Source organism: Ranitomeya variabilis, chromosome 7, assembly GCF_051348905.1.
Source record: "Ranitomeya variabilis isolate aRanVar5 chromosome 7, aRanVar5.hap1, whole genome shotgun sequence".
NCBI classification, from domain to species: domain Eukaryota; kingdom Metazoa; phylum Chordata; class Amphibia; order Anura; family Dendrobatidae; genus Ranitomeya; species Ranitomeya variabilis.
The window spans coordinates 38,024,114-38,050,838 of NC_135238.1; the positions used below are offsets into that span (position 1 = coordinate 38,024,114).

The 26,725-nt window shown below is 42.9% G+C and overlaps 1 protein-coding gene across 3 annotated transcripts in view; it reads left to right on the forward strand.

Annotated features, from left to right (window-relative positions):
• Positions 1 to 26,171, forward strand: part of PRKAR1B (protein kinase cAMP-dependent type I regulatory subunit beta) — a 185,779-nt gene extending 159,608 nt beyond the window's left edge. For 2 of the 3 annotated variants that reach the window (XM_077274886.1, XM_077274889.1), the window contains exons 10-11: positions 23,587 to 23,668; positions 25,068 to 25,502. In XM_077274886.1, coding sequence (XP_077131001.1) covers positions 23,587 to 23,668; positions 25,068 to 25,240 — 255 coding nt within the window. In that variant the 3' untranslated portion in view covers positions 25,241 to 25,502. Of the gene's footprint in view, positions 1 to 23,586; positions 23,669 to 25,067 lie in introns of all 3 variants that reach the window. The other variant, XM_077274888.1, reaches the window with a different exon arrangement.
• Positions 26,172 to 26,725: the final 554 nt, after the last annotated feature.

The window sequence follows — 26,725 nt, forward strand, 5'->3', positions numbered from 1 at the left end:
ATTCGGACAAGGATCGCATCGCAATTCTTGGACTGGCCGACAGGGGTGTGAAAGCATGTATTTCTATGCAGCTGTCACGCTCGGGTCGGGAGAGCCGACGGCCAGTCCAAGCATTGCTTTTCAATCCTCATCAGAGTTATACGGCCGTGTGACTCTTCCCTTAGGTTGGTAATATGCTTCTAATATTTGGGGAAACTATTGCTTGAGTAACTGGTGTTCCTCCCAACCTCTCCATACACATGTACGCTGAGTTGGGCTGAGCGTGTACGTGTTCCTACTGGGGAGTCAATAGCAAGCTTCTGCCACACACTTCTGGTGCCATCCTTTGTTTCCCTCACATCTGCTGAAGGAATATCAGCCAAACACTCAATGATTGGCCATTGCCTTCAAAATTGGCGGGTTTGGATGACGTTAATTTACACCTGGACTTTCTAATGCTCCACCAGCTGTCCATAAACACAAGATTTGGTTTGTCAACCTACAGCTCCTCCATTAATACAGTCATTTGACTTGGCGAAGTAGACACAAAAATCTTATCTGTTTGTGTGGGAACCATAAAGTCCATAGACGCTACGTTACTTGATCCATTCAAAAGCGACAGGATTTTCTAACTAGCACCTAAAAAAGTACGACATATATAAACATATGCTGATATACCATAAGATAAAGGAATTTGATGGACACTTTGATATGAACATCAAAAAATGAGGAGTGCCACCTGGATCTACAGAAGTCACTCCATATTTATCGAGATTGGAGACATTGTCATGGTTGGCCGAAAAAGTCTTCATGTTAGGACTATACATGTCTGGCAGACCACTACATGTAAGTCAAAGAAATCATGAACTCCAAAGGTGATGGAGTGTCACTTGATATAAATACTTAATTTTTGTACCTGGTGTATGTGCCGCTGTTCTCCTGAATCCGGAGATGTGTTTCTTTTGTTCCTGCTCCTCTCCGTTCCTGAGATATAGCCCTCTTTTCTCTGTATATAAATCTGATTTTGTTACCAAGTGGGCGTGGTTCTCAGTGGGTGGGCATCTTCTTGAGGACCACACCCAATTGGATAAAAAGACGAGTTACATTCCGGGAAGAGAGGTCATATCTCAGAAACAGAGAGGCGCAGGAAGAAAAGAGGAACATCGCCGGATTCAGGAGAACAGCAGCATTTACACCAGGTAAAAAAAAATACTTATTTATGACAAGTGATAGAACCTCTTTAAATCTTCCCAAAATTGGAAACCATTAATGTAAGTTATCATCCTGTAATATGTGACTATAGCATGTATCCAGCCTTGGAGATACATATATTAAAGGATATAAAGATTTCCTAACGTTCTTTATATACAGTAAGGTGGTAGGAATTTTGTTCACATGGGTTTTTTGAGAGTTTTTTTGTAGCGTATCCTCTCCAAAACTTCTTGGAAAACTTTTCTGATGAAAATCTACTTTGCTGTTCATATGAGGATATTTTCTTAGATTTTTTTTTCTTGGAATGGGTAGAAAAAAAAAGGGAAATGTATGAACCGGATTCTGAAGTACCATCCAATCAAAACACAATCAAGGAAAAACAAACTCTCCAAAAACTCTTTACTTGGTGAAGAAGAACTCTTCTCATTTGCTGAAACAGTTTCTGCTTGAAAAACTGTGTGAACATGGCCTTATTATGGATTGATTATAGATATTTATATCAGAACCACGGAGAAGGGAAATCATTATAACTGGAGATTTTTCTCTGAGGGATCAGGTATTAACTTTATATTCTCTTTTTGCCATTTTTCTAGATTCCAGGTTTAGGTCACACGACATTTCGGCTGTGTAGTATATAGATGATTGTATCCCAGGGGTTGTATTACGTGTATTTTTGGCCTTTAATTGGCCATATAATATAAAATAATAGGGTATTATTGTCATCAGCACGATGGAGGACATAAATACACCTAATAGACAGCTGCGATAGTGGTTCATTGTAATGCCAGCACATGAGCTGATGACCTGCGATTTGTTGATTTGCTGGCTTTCGAGGATCTCGGTTTAATGAAAACCCGCCACATGCTCTAACACGAGCCGCCATTTCCATATCAGATCTAACCATTGCGGTTGCCTACTACTATAAACATAGATATGAATAAAACCGTAGCCTAAAGGTAGACATTTCTTCTTAAGCCATTCCAAGTGTTGAATTATCTTGGGAGGTTAGGGGTTCTCCAAAATTTATGGCCACGGTATGAATGATTATGATGTGATTTGGCATTCGGTTCCAGGCTTTAAGGAAAAAAAAAGAAAAAGTTCCTTCACCCAAGTTTAGAGGTTCCCGCGATCCACCCCATTTCCATGGATATAAGAGCAACACAAGCTGGCAAAGAAAGTGCTGATGTGGCACGGCTCCAAATTTCAACAGCTGTTCCATTAAAAAAAAAAAAGTTGGTAACTATTTATGTACGTTGCCAATTTTCCACGCTGCTTTATCTCTTGATGAGGCGCCTGTGTTAAGGAAAGGGAAAGAAATCTGTGAACACTTGTACGTCCTTTGCAGAAGCGGTAAAATCAACGACCCAACGTAGGCCGGAGCAGATTTTGATCAAGCAAATGACCTGAGTACCTGATAAAGATGATCTCATAATAGTTGAATTCGTAATAGGAAACATGTTGGAGCTTGCGGAAAGATGTTGATACAAGGGCATTCTTAGATCATGAGTCTTTCTGAAGCTAATCGCTTGCAGACTTCTGTATGAAAAGAAGCGGGAGTCTCCGGGGTTCATCGCCGGTGGAAGCCTCTGTTTGAATGAAGATTAAATGTCTTGAGTACCAGTCACTTACGGGGTATCATGGGAGGGCGGTCTGACAATGTCAGGAAGAACATTGGATTACTTCTGTATGCAAAGAGTTGGCAAGAACATCAGAGCGCAAAAATGTCATATTTATTTCATGCCGAGATGATTTATTTGAACACGAGCTTTGTGGCTGTTACAAGAAATCAAAGAAATAGTTTAGTAGGTGGTAAATGCTATGGAGGGAGTGCATTGCAAAATTAGGCTCATTCTCATCAAGTCGGGATAAGAACCTTTAGAGGCACTTTTATTGATACTTTAAGGCTCTTTTGTCGTAGGCCGATCATTCCTGAAGAATGAGCAGATGCTTAATCAAGTTTATTTTACGCAGTCTAAAAATTATCATTGTCGACAGCACTACTGAGCCATCAGCAATTTGGAAACTGTATGGGAACCAAATAATTGTATTAACGATAATTGGTTCCATTACAGTTTGTTTTGGACTGGGTCACAATGTAGATTTACTTGCTATATAGGCACTCTTGTGGGCAGGAAATTTGTGTAAATAGGCATTTAGTGGTCAAGTTTATTTTACGCAGTCTAAAAATTATCATTGTTGAAAGCACTACTGTGCCATCTGCAATATGGAAACTGTATTGGAACCAAATAATTGTATTAATGATAATTGGTTCCCTTACAATTTGCATTAGACTGGGTCAAACTGTAGATTTACTTGCTATATAGGCACTCTTGTGGGCAGGAAATTTGTGTATATAGGCATTAGTGGTCAAGTTTATTTTACACAGTCTAAAAATTATCATTGTTGAAAGCACTACTGTGCCATCGGCAATATGGAAACTGTAAGGGAACCAAATAATTGTATTAAGGATAATTGGTTCCCTTACAGCAGTGTTCCCCAACTCCGATGCTCAAGAGCCACCAATAGGTCATGTTTTCAGTATTTCCTTAGTATTGCACAGGTGCTGGAATTATTGCCTGTGCAATACTACGGAAATACTGAAAACATGACCTGTTGGTGGCTCTTGAGGATCGAAGTTGGGGAACACTGCCTTACAGTTTGCATTGGACTGGGTCAAAATGTAGATTTACTTGCTATATAAGCACTCATGTAGGCAGGAAATTTCTGTAAACAGGCATTTAGTGGTCCTAAAAGCTCCTACTGGATCTATTCGGATGAACTCTTCTAAATTTAATTTGTCTTGAGGTCTTAAAGGGGAACCCGGCAGGTGATCAGCTGATTGATCTAGGCCTTACATCGTTAAACCCCAGTGATCTGGTGTTATAATTGGAGGAAGCTGTGTCACATTTGTCCAAGATAGACTATGTTCACGTTTTATCCATAGCAGTTGACCACCAATTTTGTGCCCACCTCAAATAGTCAGATACTGGTCAAATTGATGTCCAACATAGCAGGTAGAGACTCTGAATCCCATTTTTTTGCAGGGCTTCAGACATAAGCCCTGACAGAGCCAGGGATGAGGGGATAAACCAAGCCTAATGCTTACATTACTACTCTCCATTTTGTTATGTCACACCTAAGAAGTAGCAGAGCTAGGTTTGTCACAGAATCCAAGGCAGTGGTGTAGCAGAGTTACCCAGCAATGGTTTGGCAGAGAGTCTTACCACCTGAGCTGCCCTATAAGTCCTGGAAGTGTGACATCAGAGGTCTGCATTAGGTTACCACAGCAGAACAGTGAGTGGAACAGAAATTGACGTCGGTAGGAGGCGAACGCAGCGCCCAGTGCAGGATCCAGGAGAGATGAGAGTAATACATTCCCTAATGTCCATCCTCTGCTTTAGCTTTACCCTGTTTCATAAAAAGTGTGACGAATATAGAGAATTCATTTGAGTTTCAGGAGTTTAGTCATTTTACTTCTCATAAACCACAGATCAGTCATGTCTCCAGCTGTAAAGAGACATCTACGCAAGGAGCGTTCCCGTGGTATACGCCGACTGTAGGGCTCTGACGCTTGGTGCCCAAAGTCTAACATTGCCCACCCATCCTATGGACCTCGCAAAAAGCCAATCATTGCAATATTTGCTAATTAATGTGGAGAAAATGCCATGCCACCCTTCTTTCCTACAAGGGATGATTTCAGCTAGGTATGGCGTCAACCAGAAGGCCGATCTGGGATGGCCCAATGTTATGCCATGAACCAATACCAGCAATTTTAACATTGGGGAGCAATCTACACTAAGTCTATCCTGGAGACATTCTTCATCCTGATATCAGACATATTCGATATGTCTGACATTCTATATCCAGATAAATCTATCAGCTTTTCCCTCTGTTTGTTACCTACTTCAGCCAATTAGTCCTGAGTGTGTAAAACTTACAAGAACCGAGAGGGGAGAAGAAATTTCAGACAGTTCTAGATCTGGTTTCCCAGTGAAGTTCTCACAAGCAGCTCCTTCTTTCCCAGACTGGACAGATGTGGAATGTATCCGAGTCCAGGGTCACGGTATTATCCCATATGAGCTTCCTGGCACAACTAGGAAAAACTTTTAAGAGCCATGCAATGGTTATTGTCATAAAGAATTACATTCTGGCCGGCTGCAACCTCAACAGATGTACAGTCCCCAACAAAGAACCCAACAGTTTACACGGTTCTTGTTTTATTTTTACTATATTTATGTTCTTGTTATCTCGTGTGATGGTTTCGCATTTTGTTGCTATGAAATACGTGGCTTCTTCTAAAATTATTTGGTGATTAACCAACCGGCAAAGTCACCAGTGTAATGTACCAATGACAGGATCTACTCTGTCCACTATCGGTTTGTAGATGGTCAGCTCTCGGCAAGCGATGCGGCCTTGTTCTCAATAGGCCACAGTAGAGAGCGCAGCCACTACTAAGTGTACAGAGTGCAGATAGACGGAGCAATAATATATAAGTACGCCCCCGAGTGCCACGGCCCTTAAAGAGGTTGTACACTACTTCAACATGGATGACCTAATCTTAGGATAAGTAATCAATGTCTGGTCGACCTCGCCGATTAGCTGTTTTTGGCCAGAAGTGCTCAGTTTTGGAGCTGCTCCATCTACTGGTAGTGACTACGTCCAGGTACTGCACATCCGGCCCCTATTGATTTGAATAGGGGCGGATCTGCAGCACCCAGTCGCACCCACTATTAGACAGAGCAGCTCTGTAACTGAGCATTTTGGCAGCTGCCGGCACCTAGAACAGCCGATGAGCAGGGATGCCAGGTGTTGCACCTCCACCGATTAGACATTGATGACTTTTCGTTAGCATAGGTCATCAATGTTAAAGTTGTGGACAACTTCTTTACTGGCAGGGTACCAAGAAACAGACTCCCACCCGTCTAAGGCTTAATTCAGACGTACTTGAAACACAGTCCAAGTACCATGATGCTCGGATTGGCAAAGTCAACAGCCTCCTTTATGAGGATGGTATCAGGAAACCTGCTCTCCAGTGCATAAAATTGCTGCGGGTGCAGGAACATGTGACCAGACCTGTCCATCAGCCTTGTCCAATTGAAAACCTCATATAAGATGACTTCTTTTCTAATGCAGGAGACTGGTCACATGTTCCTCCACCAACAGTCATTTTATGAGCAGGAGAGCTGCAGGTTATGAGGAAATTGACACTAACAAGAGCAGGAGAAGAACCTGTCATACCGATATAATAGTAAGTGCAACAAAATAATGTCCCCAACACATCTGATAAAATAAAGATAATGTGGCCGACCCCGTTAACTCTTTCTGCAGCCAGCAATACACTGTGAAATACAGCGGCTATAGGAGGCAAATTGTTCAACATTTTTAATGAAACCCAACTGCAAAAATGATTTTTGTCACCGATTGCATACATTTAGGTAATAAAAAAAATTGGACAACCCCTTTAAGGCTAGTTTCACATTTGCGTTTAAAAACGCAGCGTTTAAAACGCAAACGCAGGTGGTGAAAAAACGCATGTAAACGCGGCAAAACGCCGCGTTTTTTAGACACATGCGTTTTCGCATGCGGTAAAAAAATGCGGCGTTTTGCCGCGTTTACATGCGTTTTTTCCTGCGTTTGTGTTTTTGAAACGCATGCTGAGAAGTGTGTGACAGCTGCCAATCATCAAAATCAACAAGAAAACCCACTATAAATAGAAATAGCTAGGGTTAGGGTTAGGATCCCTAGGGTTAGGATTAGGGATGAGCGACTTTTCCTTTTTTGAGGTCGAGTCGGGTTTCGCGAAACCCGACTTTCTCAAAAGTCGAGTCAGGTGAAATCGGCCGATCTTCTTGAAAAGTCGGGGTCGGGGGATCAGCCGAAACACGAAACCCAAGTCAATGGGAAATCTATATATCTTTATATTTACTTCAGCGCGATATAGCAGAAAAGCCGGTAATTCAATTGCCTGCTTTTCATTTATCCTGCCTAAACCCAACATGATATGAGACATGGTTTACATACAGTAAACCATGTCATATCCCCCTTTTTTTTTGCATATTCCTACTAATGTTAGTAGTGTGTATGTGCAAAATTTCGGCGCTGTAGCTATTAAATTTAAGGGTTTAATCGCGGAAAAAATTGGCGTGGGCTCCCGCGCAATTTTCTCAGCCAGAGTGGTAAAGCCAGTGACTGAGGGCAGATATTAATAGCCTAGAGAGGGTCCATGGTTATTGCCCCCCCCCCCTGGCTACAAACATCTGTCCCCAGCCACCCCAGAAAAGGCATATCTGTAAGATGCGCCTATTCTGGCACTTGGCCTCTCTCTTCCCACTCCCGTATAGCGGTGGGATATGGGGTAATGAAGGGTTAATGTCACCTTGCTATTGTAAGGTGACATTAAGCCAGATTAATAATGGAGAGGCGTCAATTATGACACCTATCCATTATTAATCCAATTGTATGAAATGGTTAAAAAAAACACACGCAATATTGCAAAGTATTTTAATGAAATAAACACACAGGTTGTTTTAATATTTTATTGCTCTCTCAATCCACCTGAAGACCCTCGCTCTGTATAATAATAAACCAACAATATACATACCTTCCGATGATCTGTCACGTCCCACGATGTAAATCCATCTGAAGGGGTTAAAATATTTTACAGGCAGGAGCTCTGCTAATGCAGCTGTGCTTGGTTTATTATTTTACAGAGCGAGGGTCTTCAGGTGGATTGAGAGAGCAATAAAATATTAAAACAACCTGTGTGTTTATTTCATTAAAATACTTTGCAATATTGTGTGTGTGTTTTTTTAACCATTTCATACAATTGGATTAATAATGGATAGGTGTCATAATTGACGCCTCTCCATTATTAATCTGGCTTAATGTCACCTTACAATAGCAAGGTGACATTAACCCTTCATTACCCCATATCCCACCGCTACACGGGAGTGGGAAGAGAGTGGCCAAGTGCCAGAATAGGCGCATCTTCCAGATGTGCCTTTTCTGGGGTGGCTGGGGGCAGATGCACAGTGACACCATCTGCAGCAAGTTGATGCTGCAGCTCTCTGGAGGTGGTCTGAGAATTGTCCTTGACTGATCTCACCATTCTTCTTCTCTGCCTTTCTGATGTTTTTCTTGGCCTGCCACTTCTGGCCTTAACAAGAACTGTACCTGTGTTCTTCCATTTCCTTACTATGTTCCTCACAGTGGAAATTGACAGGTTAAATCTCTGAGACAGCTTTTTTGTATCCTTCCCCTGACAACTATGTTGAATAATCTTTGTTTTCAGATCATTTGACAGTTGTTTTGAGGAGCCCATGATGCCACTCTTCAGATGAGATTCAAACAGGAGAACAACTTGCAAGTGGCCACTTTAAGTAGCTTTTCTCATGATTGCATACACCTGGCTTTGAAGTTCAAAGCTCAATGAGGTTACAAAACCAAAAAAAGTGCTTTAGTAAGTCAGTAAAAAGTAGGCAGGAGTATTTAAAACAAGAACATGATAAGGGTGCCCATACTTATGCACCTGTCAAATTTTGTTTGAATGCAGATTGCACATTTTCTGTTAGTACAATAAACCTCATTTCAAGGCAGAAACATTACTGTGTCCAACAGTTATTAGATATATGAAACCGAAATAGCTGTTGCAAAAAAAACAATTTTTATAAAACATTAAGCTTAAGATTAATAGGGGTGCCCAAACTTTTTCATATAACTGTATATATATATGTGTCTCAATGACATATATATATATATATATATATATATATATATATATATATATATATATATATATAACGAAACACGACTTTGGAGCGAAGATCGCCGACCGCCGACCCAATCCCACAGTGAGATTGGGTCGGGTTTCACGAAACCTGACTTTGCCAAATGTCGGTGACTTTTGAAATTGGCCGATCTGTTTCGCTCAACCCTAGTTAGGATCCTTAGGGGTAGGGTTAGGGGTAGGGTTAGGGTTAGGGTTAGGATCCCTAGGGTTAGGGTTAGGATCCCTTTATCACCTTGATGATGGGAGGTGGCTTATGGGTTAGGGTTAGGGTTTGGATCCCTTTATCACCTTGATGGTGGGGGGTGGCTTATGGGGTAGGGGTAGGGTTAGGGTTAGGGTTTGGATCCCTTTATCACCTGGATGGTGGGGGGTGGCTTATCAGTGTGTATTCTTGTTTTTTTCTATAAAAACGCATGCGTTTAAAACACAAGCAAACGCATGTGCTTAAAAACGCATGCGTTTACATAGACAGCAATACGTTTTTTTGCGGCAAAAAAACGCCTCTAGAAATTACTACATGTTGCATTTCTGCAACCAAACGCAAGCATAGAAACGACGCATGCGTCGTCAAATGCGGCAAAACGCATACAAAAAAAACGCATGTTTTTTTAATGTTAAATATAGGAAAAAAACGCATGCGTTTTTTTGCGCAAAAACGCAGCGGCAAAAAACGCAAATGTGAAACCAGCCTAACACCTTCATGACCGTTGACATATATTTATATCATTGTCCGTGTGCCTACCTTTGATGGGGGCTAGCACACTGAGCCCGCATCTACCTCCTCACTTGATGGCCTCTAACAGATGCGGGATCACTGACAGGTCATTTAACACGCGCAGACAGGAAGTGCGTCATTGGTCCCGCCCATCGGCGTGTCTGTCATGTGATCACGGGGTGCCAATAAGTTGTCATGACAGCCGGGGGTCTGCTGAAGACCTCTGTGCCTATCATCAAGATCCTTTTCATTTTCCAAAAACACAAAAAAATTTAAAAAAATGAAAAATTGCCCAGGGTGTGAAGGCGTTAAGTATGTGGCAGAATGTTTTCAACTGTAGCACCCCCTCAGGTGACATCATGTATTACATGCTTGGATCTCCAGAGCTAGCAATATTTTTCGTGTCTGCTTATAGTTCAAAATTCTCTACCGTAAAATAGATATTCTAGATCACGTATCCCCATATTTCCACAAAATGGTTTCCTTCACCCAATTTTTTTGGGTATTGGCGCTTGTTTTGTTTACTTTTTAAACCTTTTGAAAACTTTCGATAGACTTTGCATCAAACTTTTAGTTATTGTGAACTTTTTTTTGTGTGTGTTTTAGCCCCAATAGTTTGTATGAAGATTAATGCTGGTGATGTATTTAGGATTGTGGCACGGGGCCTGAACAAGTCATGTTACTATGTATTTGTTTTTCAGTCTGGCAAATGAAGTAAGTTTGGGGTAATTATGTGTGTCTCCATGTTCACGGCAGAAAATCAGCGTGCTGTGGTCTTTTCCAGTAAGGATTCCCTCCGCAGGCGTATCCCCCCGGGCACCACTTCTGAATAAAGCCCATTTGTTACTAGAACAAGCACTTGGCCGATCAGCTGTCTGCATCTCATGGCAGAATTTGCCCATAAAATGTTTATGGCTGTCCGAACAGTTACATTGTGTGATTGTTTACTGCATCTCTGTAATTCCGTAACCTGGAGAGGACCTCTCGACACTAGGACACTACCCGCGCCAACCGGGACATACACACACTAGAATTTTCTGTCCTGATTAATGACGGTCACAGCCTTCGGCACACTCTACTATCACCCTGATAATCTCCTTAAAACACACAGAATGATTAATTATTAATTAGGAAGATAAATGCTGTCAAGAAGGAAGCTCTTAACTTACTGGTCTGGCAAGCCATGGACATGTAGTCCTACACGGGAGGACCATTAAAGAGGCATTTAACTCCATTGCCTCTCATTGTCCTCAATGTCTTGATCAAAGGTGGCGACATATGGCACGAGCAAATCAGCGGCACAATATTCCCCTTCCTATCCAACTTGTATAATGAGGAGCACAAGAAAAATACCATTTTTTAGGGGTTTTTTTCTTAACCTTGCATCCATAAAGTGTGATAATCCTGCAATTTTCCAGAAATATCAATTTAAATTTTTACAAAAACCTCAAAGGAAAAGAGAAGAAAAAAACATTTAGTTGACATACTGTAAAAAGTTTTGTGTATTTCATACAGAAGTATTGACCAGGTAAGGGGGGCGGGAGATATTTGTTGCCCCTTTTACATATCTCCTTTCATCATGGATCTGATATTTGTTGCCCCGTTTACATATTTCCTTTCATCATGGATCTGATATTTGTTGCCCCTTTTACATATTTCCTTTCATCATGGATCTGATATTTGTTGCCCCTTTTACATATTTCCTTTCATCATGATCTGATATTTGTTGCCCCTTTTACATATTTCCTTTCATCGTGGATCTGATATTTGTTGCCCCTTTTACATATTTCCTTTCATCATGGATCTGATATTTGTTGCCCCTTTTACATATTTCCTTTCATCATGATCTGATATTTGTTGCCCCTTTTACATATTTCCTTTCATCGTGGATCTGATATTTGTTGCCCCTTTTACATATTTCCTTTCATCACGGATCTGATATTTGTTGCCCCTTTTACATATTTCCTTTCATCGTGGATCTGATATTTGATGCCCCTTTTACATATTTCCTTTCATCGTGTATCTGATATTTGTGGCCCCTTTTACATATTTCCTTTCATCATGGATCTGATATTTGTTGCCCCTTTTACATATTTTCTTTCATCACGGATCTGATATTTGTTGCCCCTTTTACATATTTCCTTTCATCACGGATCTGATATTTGTTGCCCCTTTTACATATTTCCTTTCATCACGGATCTGATATTTGTTGCCCCTTTTACATATTTCCTTTCATCATGGATCTGATATTTGTTGCCCCTTTTACATATTTCCTTTCATCATGGATCTGGTATGTTTGGCATTTTTTTTCCTTGTATAGCAGGGTGGGTACAGCTTGCGACCAAGGTGGGCACAACTTTTCGACCAGACTTGCTCACATATGGGTGGCTTCATATCAGAAAAATGAAGAGTGGTACAAAGTTATCTTTGTGTCCCTCACATATATTAGGAGAGTGAGTACTTTTGACCCCTGTTAGGCCTTCAAGAATTGTGTATATGAGTAACAGGCGGCCCTCAATGTATGTGCTCCTCTCCATTGCGTATGCAAACCACTTGCGCCTATGGCTTTCTCCTTCCGGTAGAGCTAATTGGGATCCCAATTCTTCCTGCAGGCGCAGATTCCACTTTTTGGACTCCTGTCTATTAGGCATTTAGGTCATATACTTTTGCTATGCTAGAAATGTCTTCGATGGTAATATCCCTTTAAGTTTCATTGCAGGCCTCAGGAGTGATTAAGTATGACAAATATGGCCCTCCAAGCAGAAAAGGTTGTGCATCCCTGGCGTATAGTCTACTATGCTTTGCTATGCAGAAGGGAATACATTTGTACACTGAGGATGAATGGTCGATGTACGCCTGTCTACTGTGAAGGTTACATTTGGGAATACTGATGACATAAATGCCTATGACATAGCCAATTCAAAGATGCTCTTCTTTCTGTGCAAGTTTGTGCCTTTTTAGAGGAAAAAGTTCAACAATCTTTGAAAATGTGACATTTAAGTTTTTAATTATACAAAAGAACACAAAAAAAACTACAAAAAATAGTAAAGAAAGTAGTGAAGTACATTTGGCATGAAAGCCAAACCAGAATCTCGATTTGCAGACACGGTGTTGCAGGGTGTTACCCCCTCATCAGTGCTAAGTATGAGATCTGATTTGGCTAGGTGAGAGGCCCTGGAATGGGGTCTAAGGGTTAACATTTCTCCTTGTGGAGAGTGACAAACCAAGCCTGGCATGTCAGAGTGAGGAGACTTATAAGCCATGCATGCTCCTATGGGAAATTAAATATGCAAATTGTCTCTTCAGAGAGGAAGAGGACTAGAACTCTAGCGCCACCTCTGAAGAGTCAGTTTGCCTATTTTATTTCTCAGAGGAGCATGCGTGGCTTATACGTCTCCTCACTCTGACGTACCAGGCTTGATTTGTCACTCTCCACAAGGAGAATCATTACCCCTTAGAGCCCAATCCCGACCTTTCACCTAGCCAAATCAGATCTCATACTTTGCACTGATGAGAGAGCAAAACCCTGAAACACCGTGTCTGTAAATCAAGATTCTGGTTTGGCTTTCATCCTAAGTCATATTGGAATGGTCGTTAAAGAGTCGATATTGACTTTTAGGATTGCTTCTGCCAACCCTTGACTGTGTTTTCTTTGGAGGCACCGTAGTCGAGATCTGCTTATTTCTGAGCCATGATTATTCCCTTGGTGACGCTGTGTTGTTCGTGTCTCTTCGGCCTTATCACAGACACGGGCATTTCGAGGATGAATAATCCATTATATTTGCTTTTTACGTTGACTCAGAAGACATTTTTGGCTTGGCTGATGAGAATAGGAAGATAATGACCGGCTTTGTGTGGGGAAGGAATTCTTAAAATGCAACATTTTTTTTTTTTTTTTTTCATTTCTGCCTTTTTTTTTCCTGGCTTGCCTATGGATATGTGTGAAGGAGGAATAGGAGGGCAGGACTGGCAGGGTGCCACGGGGCTCTGAAGTTGGCACGTTGACTGTAAAACCTGGCTTAGGAATAGATGCTGAGTTGATTGTTTTCCCACACAAGTCCATAACACGTCCTTTGATGCATGCCAACAAATGAAGCTTTATAAAGGAGACACCTGCAGCTAACCTGTGGCATAACCTTCCCATGGTATAGTGAACCGTACAATACAAGGTAACCCTTTTATTATCAGTAACAGCTAGGGAGGATTAATAATGGAGGACTTTGCACTATTATATTACATCCAAGGGAAACGTAACCATTGTAGCAGACAATAAACAATGTACGAGGAGTAGGAAGCCGGGACGTTAATGTATTGTCCGCACACTTGGCAACTGGCAAGTATGGTGTCATATTCCTTTCTTAATGTTCTGTTGGAAGAGGGCTACGATCACGTCGGTAAAAAAAAGGGTACAGATGTGTCCACTATTAACTCTCCTCAAATTTTGTCAAGGCGAAACCCTCAAAGGCTGTAATCCACTGAGGAGGACACCTATAGCATAGATATCGTCCAACAGATTATTGCAAAATCTTTTTATTTTTTTACTCATCTCAAGATATGACAGGCAAAGAGGAAAGATGAGAACGGATACCTATGTACATAACCACCAAATAATTCCTGACGACTGTTCCCCGTAGATCTGTGGTCTGTAAACTATGTCGCACCGGCTGTTGTGAAGATCGTGCAACCTCCATGAAGATCTAGATCTCAGGACCCAATCGTCTCTAACATAAGAGATTAGCTGTGAAGCTGTCCATATTCGATAGTTGTCGGCTGAACGATCATTTGGCCGATAACCATCTCTCCGGATTTCCTCATGCTCAGAAACGTTCTGCTTGGCCGAGCGCCCCTGTGTTTTCCATAAGAGAGTCGCTGCCACACACCTTGGGTAGGGGCTAATCTCCCCTCCAAGCAAAAAGATCATCCCTTGAAATTCCTACAGTTTGATCCTTCTCGTGACATACGGTAATCTGTCAGAAGAAGGTCAGGAGGTTCCCATGCACCACAGATGGTCGGCATATCCCACTGAAATCTGCAGATTTGGATGTCTTTTATCCAGTGTGAATGGGGCTTTTAATCTTTTATATACTGTAGGTGGGCTAGGCCGGTGATTACCTATAGCACTAAGGGTTGGAGGGTTCCTATGTATAATATAATGTATAGGTACAGGGAACACTCTATATGGCACTTTGCTGGAGCCCCCTGTTTAGATGCTCCACCATACTCCAGTTTATCTCCCACCCTGGAGAACCAGACACATCTTTGCATTATGCATGGTGTGTAGCGCTGCTGCCGGTGCCCCTGCATGGTGTCCCCTTCTCCCTCCATGCCGGGATGCCGGAGTACTCACCACCCTGGCCCCGTGACGTGGTTTCCTAGCATGTCCCTCCTGCTTCCGGGTGTGCGCACCTCAGTTCTCGGCGGCGTGCCTAGTAAGGGCATGCTCACGCTCCCCTGTTCGTAAAGGGGCAGCATGTACTAAATGCCCTCAGTTTGTTCCTGAGAGGCATTTAGTATTATGTAGTGCACCTTCAAGATGGCATCTTGTATAAAAGACTCCATCTCCCCTAGGGAGTCGCCAAGCAATGTGTAGAATCATTAGTTAGTAAGGTGTGCTACTAGTGAGTTGTGAGGTCCCCTAGTCCCAGTGTGGCCAATCCTGAATCTGGTCCCAGTGAAGCCAGTGCCTGAACCTCATCCCCTGGTCCCAGGGCCATTGCCTGAACCTCATCCCCTGGTCCCGGGGCCATTGCCTGAACCTTGTCCCCTGATCCGAAAGCTTCCAGACCCTGAACATCATCCCCTGGTCCCGGGGCCATTGCCTGAACCTTGTCCCATGATCCGAAAGCGGCCAGACCCTGAACATCATCCCCTGGTCCTGGAGTAGTCAGTACCTAAATATTGTCCCCTTGTTCGTGTACGTCCAAATCCTGATCCAACATCCTAGACCTGTGTGTTTGAACCTAGCCAGGATCCGTGTCAGTAACCATTCCGTAGAGGTGCCAAACTTACTAGTCTGAACGGAGACCTAGCCCTTATCAGTATTAGCGTACCTGACCCTTGGGGTCAGCAGCTGTAGTACCAGGTTCTGCCCAGGAGTGGTGGCACCTGGTGGCTACCTGCCGCACAAGTCTGACCTCAGCACTAGAGGCTACAGTGACGCCCCTTCCTGGGCAGGCCCGACCCTGCGGCACAGCGGGTCCACAATTCCACATGCACCACAGTTGGGCATAACATGGTCTATTGACTTCACTGGGCACCATGTAATACTTTATCTTCTATGTGGTGGTACCGGACAGAAATCGAACACTTGACTCACAGATTACAGCTGATCACTAGTATACTCATTAGGCCTAATGTCTGTCAACCCTGTCAATATAGACCTGTTTTCTTTTTCTGTGGCAGAGAAAAGCCACTGCTATATGAGTCTGACAGCGGCTTTTTCATAGTGAACACAGGAGCGTCGGTCGAGCCTAGTGTACTTGTATATCGAGGACTCGAGGGAGATAGTTATCTTATGTATATGGGGGGCTGTTATTATTGGAGGATTTATCTAACAAAAAAGGATTGCCTGCGTTTTCACTGTACTACAAAAAACTAGCACAATTTTTCCTTTTTTCTTTAAAGTGACCCTGTCACCAGGTTTTTGCTATGTAATCTGAGAGCAGCATGATGTGGGGGCATAGAACCTGATTCCAGCAATGTGTCACTTACTGGTCTGCATGGTGCAGTTCTGATAAAATCACATTTTTCTGCTGCAAACTTTCCGTGTTTACTGTGCATAGGCAGAAATCTGCAAATCAATGATGGGGCGGGGTTTTACCAACCTCATGAATATGGAGGACTACATAGCACAAGACAATTAGTCCTCTAGTGATAATCCTCTGCTGCTAAAACACTGATTTTATTGAAACTCAACAAGCAGCCCAGAAAGTGACACATCGCTGGAATCAAGATCTCAGCCCCTACATCATGCTGCTCTCGGGGTTAAATATCAAAAACCTGCTGACAGATTCCCTTTAACAATAAACTGATGTGTGGTATTGAAGGAAGCTACCAGGAAGGACACTGAAGCGTGACCTTGAGTTAATAGGGTAACATGAAAGGCTGACCTTGGCAGGCATAACTCTTCATTGCGATGAAAAGGACGTTGTCCATGTAAGATAACGATAGCTGCAGGCATTATAGTAAAGCATCATTCTTTTTTTATCCTCCAACTCAAAAAAGGCAAAAAATAGGTTATTTTGCTATCTATATACATTCCATCATTAGCGAGCACAGAAATGTAGGACTGTCCGGCCATAGCACCTATTGCCCCAATGTCAATCAGCTGCTTCTAAGACCAGCAGAATAATGTTGTGTCTTAATAAGTCATAGACCATAGATACCAACACTCACGTTTTTAACGTAGGGATGTTTTAGCTATTCCCCCCTCCTGTTCCCCGAATGTGCCCCATTCACCGCTACCATTGGCGTAAACATCCCACCTTCTTCTTGGCACAGGACGCCGCAAATTTGCCGGGATTGTTTCCGAAAAACTAGGACAGTTGTGGCTAATTCAGGCCAGGTGGCATATGTGATAGACGGACGAGAGAGGGACGTTAGGCGACCATCCATAAATAGGGTGGTCTCGAGTTGTAAAAAGTAAAAAGAAGGACAATAGAACTAGTAAAAGGCACAGAGAACCTCAGTTCTGCGAAAAGATTCAATACTAATATCGAAAAGAGAAGTATACAACTATACAAATATGTATGGTAAATGGCCTCAACAAAATATGGTGAAAATCTTGTCAGGGTAAAACCTCCTCCTAGGTCCAGGTTGATCTGGAAAAAAAAATTGCATTCTCCAAAAGCGGAAAAAGGCTTCTTTACTGTAAGAGCAGCGAAGTGGAAAAAGTTGATCACTAAGATATTTTTGTAGATAAAAGCACCATCCTATGTAAATGTATATAACTCCTGTTTTAATGTGCGTCTGCTGCCTAAGGTCAAAAAAAGAATGTACGGTAGTTGTTTTCTTTACTTTTAAAGGAGTTGCCCATGAATTTTGAAAAATGGTCAGAAAGCAGGGCGTGAATTAAAATGACAAAATAGCTCATACTCGCCCTGTGAATCCCTCACCGCCGCTCCAGTGTGGCTTTGATCCCGCTGTTCTTTGTCTTCCAGGAATGATGTTCTCACTACCCTCACATGATCACTGCAGCCAATAACTCGCACCAGTAGTCATCACGTGACCATTGAAGCCAGTGATTGTCTGCAGCAGTCACCTGAGTTTTTTTTTTATTTTAATTCATCCCTATTTTTTTCAGGTCATTTGTTGAAAATTCCCTATAAAGTGTTTTCCCAAAATCACAAGTTATTCACTATCCATGGTGGTAGGAGACACCTTACTGTTCACTCATAGAACCTCCAGAATCCCAGTAACCAGGCGTGGCAGAGCCACATCTTGAAATGAGTGATATTTGCATGCTCGTCCTCCGCTTCGTTCATTGCATATGCGACTGTTTGAAATAGCCTGTCGTTGGATAGAACAGAGGTTGAGCATGCGAATTTCTATACCCTTTACGATGGGGCTCTGCAGAGCTGCGTTTTCGAGATTGTTGTTATAACTTATGATTTTGGGAATAACCCTTTAACTCTCCTCTGATTCCTTTCATCCACAAGCTCTTCCCCTCCCTTGGCTATTCTTGATTTACGTTCTATTAACTATACACCATTGGCACACATGGGTGTAAGTAACGGCCTTTGTGTGGCACTGGACATCCACTGTGAGGTTACTAGTGCCAATATCAAATAGAACATGTGAGCTTTTCCCGGCACAAACTCCTGACTCTGTCATCTCACATGTGCTTTCTGCTTTAACGTCTGTGCCAAAAAGAAATAGCTGTAAGTTTTCAGATTCCCATACCCAGTCTAGCAGGAGCCACACTGGTCTGGGCAAATGTACAAATCTTTACAGCAGGCTTGTAAAATGATGTGACTCAATGCAGAAACATAAAGGAAGCTATAACTCCACTATCAAGCAGCTTTTCAGTGGATAATTGGGGAGCATACGTAGACAAGCCTATAGGGTGCCACAGAATTGTCTTGTGATGTTCTTCTTACAAGTCTTCTGCATACATAGACAAGCCTATAGGGTTCCACAGAATTGTCTTCTGATGTTCTTCTTACAAGTCTTCTGCATACATAGACAAGCCTATAGGGTTCCACGGAATTACTTTGTGATGTTCTTCTTACAAGTCTTCTGCATACGTAGACCAACTTATAGGGTTCCACAGAATTGTCTTGTGATGTTCTTTTTACACGTCTTCTGCATACGTAGACAAGCCTATAGGGTTCCACAGAATTGTCTTGTGATGTTCTTTTTACACGTCTTCTGCATACGTAGACAAGCCTATAGGGTTCCACAGAATTGTCTTGTGATGTTCTTCTTACAAGTCTTCTGCATACGTAGACAAGCCTATAGGGTTCCACAGAATTGTCTTGTGATGTTCTTCTTACAAGTCTTCTGCATATGTAGACCAACTTATAGGGTTCCACAGAATTGTCTTGTGATGTTGTTCTTACAAGTCTTCTGCATACGTAGACAAGTCTATAGGGTTCCACAGAATTGTCTTGTGATGTTCTTCTTACAAGTCTTCTGCATACATAGACAAGTCTATAGGGGTCCGCAGAATTGTCTTGTGATGTTCTTACAAGTCTTCTGCATACGTAGACAAGTCTATAGGGTAGGTAGGTAGAGTAGGTACTCTACTGAGTAGAAGCACCTTTTGAGCTAGGACAGCCATGAATCTTCTTGGGAATGATGCAACGAGTTTTTCACACTTGGATTTGGGGATCCTCTGCCATTCTTCCTTGCAGATCCTCTCCATCCGTTGGATGGTGAACGTTGGTGGACGCCATTTTCTGGTCTCTCCAGAGATGCTCTATTGAGTTTCGGTCAGAGCTCTGGCTGGTACCAGTGAAGAATGGTCACAGAGTTGTTCTGAAGCCACTCCTTTGTTATTTTAGCTGTGTGCTTAGGGTCATTGTTTTGTTGGAAGGTGAACCTTCGGCCAAGTCTGGGTCCAGAGCACTCTGTAAGAAGTTTTCATCCAGGATATCTCTGTACTTGGCCACATTCATGTTTCCTTCAATGACAACCAGTCATCCTGTCCCTGCAGCTGAGAAACACCCCCATAGCATGATGCTGCCACCACCATGTTTCACTGTAGGGATTGTATTGGGCAGGTGATGAGCAGTGGCTGGTTTTCTCCACACATATTGCTTAGAAATGTCACCAAAAAGGTCTATCTTCGTCTCATCAGACCAGAGAATCTTATTTCTCATATTCTGGGAGTCCCATCATGTGGTTTTTTTTAGCAAACTCTATGGAGGCTTTCATATGTCTTGCACTGAGGAGAGGCTTCCTTCGGGCCACTCTGCCATAAAGGCCCGACTGGTGGAGGGCTGCAGTGATAGTTGACTTTGTTGAACTTTCTCCCTTCTCCCTACTGCATCTCTGGAGCTCAGCCTCAGTGATCTTGGGTTTCTTCTTTACCTCTCTCACCAAGGCTCTACTTCCACGATTGCTCAGTTTGGCTGGACGACCAGGTCTAGGAAGACTTCTGGTGGTCCCAAATTTCTTCCATTTAAGGATTATAGAGGTCACGGTGCTGTTTGGAACCTTTAGTACTGCAGAAATTCTTTTGTAACCTTGGCCCGATCTGTGCCTTGCCACAATTCTGTCTCTGAGCTCCTTGGCCAGTTCCTTTGACCTCACGAGTCTCATTTGGTGTGACATGCACCGTGAGCTATGAGGTCTTATATAGACAGGGGTGCGCCTTTCCAAATCAAGTCCTATCAGTTAATAATCAATTAAACACAACTGGACTGCAGGGTGCGGCAGGGCCCCTTTATGTTGTTTCTTGTGTGTTGCATGTATATATATAGTGCTGGACGGCCCGCCTGCTAATACTATGGGCGTGATCAATAGGTTGTCCAGACACTGTGCATCACATTTATCTGTGGCAAATTTTAGGCCACACCTCTGACCATGCCCATTCTTAACTAGCCACACCCATATCCACGTCCCAACCACACCCATTTAGCACTGCTGATCACACTGTTTCATAAAGAATAATTATAAACAAAAAAATATGGCCACACAGTGCTCCATACTGTATAATGGCCACACATGATGCTCCATACTGTATAATGGCCACACATGATGCTCAATACTGTATAATGGCCCCACATGATGCTCCATACTGTATAATGGCCCCACATGATGCTCCATACTGTACAATGGCCCCACATGATGCTTCATACTGTATAATGGCCCCACATGATGCTCCATACTGTATAATGGCCATACAGTGCTCCATACTGTATAATGGCCACATATGATGCTCAATACTGTATAATGGCCACACATGATGTTCCATACTGTATAATGGCCACACATGATGCTCCATACTGTATAATGGCCACACATGATGCTCAATACTGTATAATGGCCACACATGATGCTCCATACTGTATAATGGCCGCACATGATGCTCCATACTGTATAATGACCGCACATGATGCTCCATACTGTATAATGGCCGCACATGATGCTCCATACTGTATAATGACCGCACATGATGCTCCATACTGTATAATGGCCGCACATGATGCTCCATACTGTATAATGACCGCACATGATGCTCAATACTGTATAATGGCCACACATGATGCTCCCTACTGTATATTGGCCACACATGATGCTCCATACTGTATAATGACCGCACATGATGCTCCATACTGTATAATGACCACACATGATGCTCCATACTGTATAATGACCACACATGATACTTCGTACCGTATAATGGCCACACATAGCTACTCCTACACACGCGGCTGCGCTCCGTACACACGCGCTCCGCTCCATACACCTCGTACACATTTAGCTCCGCTCCATACACCTCATACACACACGGCTCGGCTCCGTACACCTCGTACACACACGGCTCCGCTCCGTACACCTCATACACACACGGCTCTGCTCCATAAACCTCGTACACACACGGCTCCGCTCCATACACCTCGGACACGCACGGCTCCGCTCCATACACCTCGGACACATTTAGCTCCGCTCCATACACCTCATACACACACGGCTCCACTCCGTACACCTCGTACACACACGGCTCCGCTCCGTACACCTCGTACACTCACAGCTCCGCTCCGTACACCTCGTACACACACGGCTCCGCTCCATACACCTCGTACACGCACGGCTCCGCTCCATACACCTCGGACACATTTAGCTCCGCTCCATACACCTCATACAGACACGGCTCCGCTCCATACACCTCGTACACACACGGCTCCGCTCCATACACCTCGTACACACACGGCTCCACTCCATACACCTCGTACACACACGGCTCCGCTCCATACACCTCGTACACACACGGCTCCGCTCCATACACCTCGTACACACACGGCTCCGCTCCATACACCTCGTACACACACGGCTCCACTCCATACACCTCGTACACACACGGCTCCACTCCATACACCTCGTACACACACGGCTCCGCTACATCCACACTGTACACCTCCTGACCTCACACACGGCAGCTTACCTCATCCAGCACCAAGGCAAGTTGGCAACCAGCAAGCTGAGTCCTGCAATCCACGAGGTCCCGATCATGTGACCCCTGACTCCTCCCCCCTGTGACCCCATCACAGGTTCTGTGGCCACAAAGCAGCCAATATGTGCTGTGCTGTGCTCAGGCAGCTCTGCGGGTGCAGGGAAGAGGCTGACCGCAGTGACCGCCTGATATTGCAGCACACCTCCCAACCACTGCGGGACAACTAATGTCCCGCCCGGGATCGCGGGGCTGACTGTCAAAATCAGGACAGTCCCGCTGTATCCGGGACGGTTGGGAGGTATGTCTTATGCAAGCCATACCTGTGTGCTTTTTTGCTACTAGGCAGCCAACCCCTCTAATGTGTGGGCGAGTGGGTGGTTGCTCTCATCAGTAGCTTGCACCTGAGCTGCTTTAGCATTTATTATCGGGGGCCTGCTGCACCCTGCGAGTGCATTTGTCATCTGACAAGGCTTTGGTGAGTCTTCTCTTCATGTTGTGTTTTTTTGAGTTTTTCTATGTTAGCTGTTTTTAAACACAGCTGGCCTCCAATGAAGGAGTAGAACCACCTCAAGGTGGATCACAAGGAAATTGACAACATGTGACTTAAATATGAGTGTCTGAGCAAAGGGTCTGAATACTTATGACCAGGTGATATTTCATTTTTTCTTTTTTATTAAATTTGCAAAAAATACTGCATTTGTTGTTTTTTTTTCAGTCAAGATGAAGTGCAGAGTGTACATTAATGAGAAAAAATTAACTTTTTTGAATTTACCAAATGGCTGCAATGAAAGAAAGAGTGAAAAATGTAAAGGGGTCTGAATACTTTCCGTACCAACTGTAGATCTTCAGGCCATTAATGGCACATCCATCATTGTTTCCATACTTCTCATTTCTTTGCGACTCTTCAAGCCATAAAAGTAATTGAATCTTAACATGCTATGTCTAGAAAAAGATTATTGAGTTTTTATTGGTAGAACTGTCTTCATAAATTATTTGGTGTCCACCATCATTTTCTCAATGTGAAACTACAAAAAACAAGCCTTGAGAGCTTCACGTTATATTGAAAGGTTTAGATCCAGTAAGAACCAGAGAAAATGCCATATCCGGACAGTTTTGTTCTCCCAAAGCCTTGATGCGTCTACACTACGTTCTGAAAGTTCTTTACTTTCAAACTTTTCGTCAGATGTATGCATACTCCGATAGCACTTGACATATGCCCATACATATCCTCGTCATGGTAGTTGATGTGTTTTTATGTGTTGTTTCTCGCAGGGCACAGCATCTGTTCTCCAGCGTAGATCAGACAATGAAGAGTATGTGGAAGTGGGCCGACTGGGACCCTCAGACTACTTTGGTAAGATGGATTCACAGTCACACGGATGTTTGATGAGTGAGGAGCATTTTCCACTTTGGAAATATATTGAAATACTTTTTTTTAAGAAATCTGAATCGCTATTAAAGGAATGAAAGGAGACCAACTGTTCCCTTAAAAAATGCACATATCTTATACTACGCAATATAGAATATAAGTCATAGAGCAGAGAATACCAACCTGCGGCTCTCCAGCTGTTCCCAAACTACAATTCCCAGAAGGTCCTGACAGCCACAGGCTATCATGACCTTCAGGAAGCTGTGGTTTTCCAACAGCTGGAGAGTGACTGGTTGGAGATCACCTCCCTAGAAGTTTTTTTCTATGTAAATCACTCAGATCTCTAATACTTTTGAGCTCCGTAATTTTCACACTGCTATTTAACACTTTTAGCTATTATTTATTGCGACACCCAATGTGATATTATTGGGGAGAAGACTGAAGAGTTATCAGAAGCTTCTGGCATTAGAAAAAAAGTAGCTTCTTCCAGAAACATCCCCATTTGTGGCCCATAACACAGCGAAATGTCAACCCAAAACCTAAAAATACATGAATAACCATTAGTAAGAGCCGTAGCTAAAGTGTATTAATTATCTTCTAATTATTTTAGCGATATTGGCATTTTTGCTTCTTTGAGGCAGCCATGTTTGTCATATTGGTTGTCACCTTCGGCTTCTAATTTAGAAGTGATAACCAATATGGTTGAACTTCCAGATGTCACCAAAAATGGGCACCACATCAAACAGAACAATTACAATATCTCTCCATGCAAGTATAGTATCATAGTGAATTTTTGGTAACGTTTCAAAATCTGATTTAATTTTGCCAGGACCTCCATGACCACTAGAAAAAGTTCTCGAGTTCTCCTTTTCCTCTCACCACACAACCGTGGATAAGGTGGTCGAGCATGCACAGTGCTTAAGTCAATGGGGCTGACAGAAATGCTGTTCCTTTTTGGGTCCACCTGGATCGGTGATAGATCATTTTTGTGGTAATAGACTTTTTAAGACCAGGAAAGATGAGCAATGTAATATTTCGAAAACTATCAATGCTGCACCTTGACAAGTAGATGATCCATGATTGTAATGTGAAGCTTAAGGCTTCCAAACACAATAGACTAAGGTTGGCCAAACTTTACGATAAGGCCAACAGTCTAATATCTACACCGTCAGATGTAGATGTTTGAGGAGATAAGAATCCGACAAGTCTTATTTTGCCCAAATAGTCTGGCATGGGCTCTCTCAATGGATCGTTCCTCAGTATATGAGAGTTGGGTAAGATTGCTACCGGTCAGTTGACAGCTATCTAAAGAGTATGGACAGTAGGTAGTTATTTTCCGGACTGCATTGGTTACTCCTCACTCTTCCTTTCATTTTGTTTCCAGGTGAGATAGCGTTGCTACTTAATCGTCCCAGAGCCGCAACAGTCGTCGCACGGGGTCCACTGAAATGTGTGAAGCTGGACCGCCCGCGCTTTGAACGAGTTCTTGGACCATGCTCGGAAATCCTAAAAAGAAACATTCAAAGATACAACAGCTTCATCAGCCTCACTGTCTAACGTGTCCCACTATGGCCGGATTCAGATGACCGTAATGTGGCCACATATCAGCATCTGTACGGTAAGATCTGGACTTCCCCACCGAAGCTTTTGGTGAACAAGGGGGTCTGGATCTTGCGGCCAAAATATAGACGCTGAAATGTGGCTGTATTACCGCCAACTGATATCGACATAAGGCGAACGCCATCTCTATGTCACCACGTGCACTCAAGTCTGACCTGTGCAGTTCCATAGCTTTATAAAACAAAGGAAATTGTGCGTTTCAACGTGATTTTTTTTATGGTCATCATGTGATTAGTTTGAGTAATGAACATACGGCACTTGATTTTGGGTGTGCTTTGTCACCAGAAATTTTTTCAGTTTATGGATCACTTTATAATCTTATCAAAAATTCAACTGCAGGGTGACGGATGCTTTTCACATTTCAGATGCAGAATATCTTACTTTAAATGGCGTCTATCAGAACAAAATGACTGTTCAAACCAAGCACAGTCGCCCAGTGCACCCTTGGACAAACAGTTCCCTGCCCTCATTTTTCTTGTTTGATAAATCTTACTTTACAGGACCTTAGATAAATGGAAAACTTGTAAGTGGAAAAATGCACTGAGATTTTTTTTTGCAACATCAAGGGTGAACCGAGTACCTGTGCTTGGTTTGAACAGTCGTTTTGTGCGGATAGACTCTCCTTTTAATCTTGAAAGTCAGGGACAAACTTTTCACTAATACCTAAACTTTAATTCTTACAGATTTAAAGATTTTGTTTGATTTTTTTTTTTCCTTCAAAGTCGAGCCATTAAGTGTAATTATTGCGTGTGACTTCCCGTAATTGAAATCTGTGACGCTACCACTAGGGCATCGGTGCATAGGCTCAGCCGTTCCCTTCTAAATTACCATTTGGATGGAAATTATTAAGGTTTACAGGGCACATTTGAAAGAAAAAAAAGGCTTTATAGTTGTATCTGGCCATAGGATAAATGGCAACGGAAAGTTCCTATGGACGGCAATCTATGGCTGTAATTGTAGCTTAGTTCTGAATAGATATAAGCCCAATTATGCTATTAGACCATATGGAGGTCATCGTGGGAAGAATTACAGCACTGGTCGTCCATTTATGCAAATGGTCAGCATAGAATGCTATATGTTCCCTGTAGGGGAAATGTAAATCTAGTTCTCTCCTAAAATCAACTGGGTGCTAGGAGCCTCAGGATCCGGACTGTCTATGATGACAACTCCTTTAAAATGGCTGAAGTTGGGGGCGATGAGTTATACTGTATAAGGAAATCCTAGCGGTCATTTTTAAAGGGAATCTGACAGCAGCTTGATGCAGGGACAAGGATCCCGATTCCAGTGATGTGTCACTTAGTTTACTGGGTCAAGCAGGAACGCTAGAATCACAGTTTTCTCTGCTCCAGTTCTCACAGTTCTCTGAATGCTGAGCTCTGTATAACCCCACCCACAACACTGATTGGCTGCTTTCTGTGTACA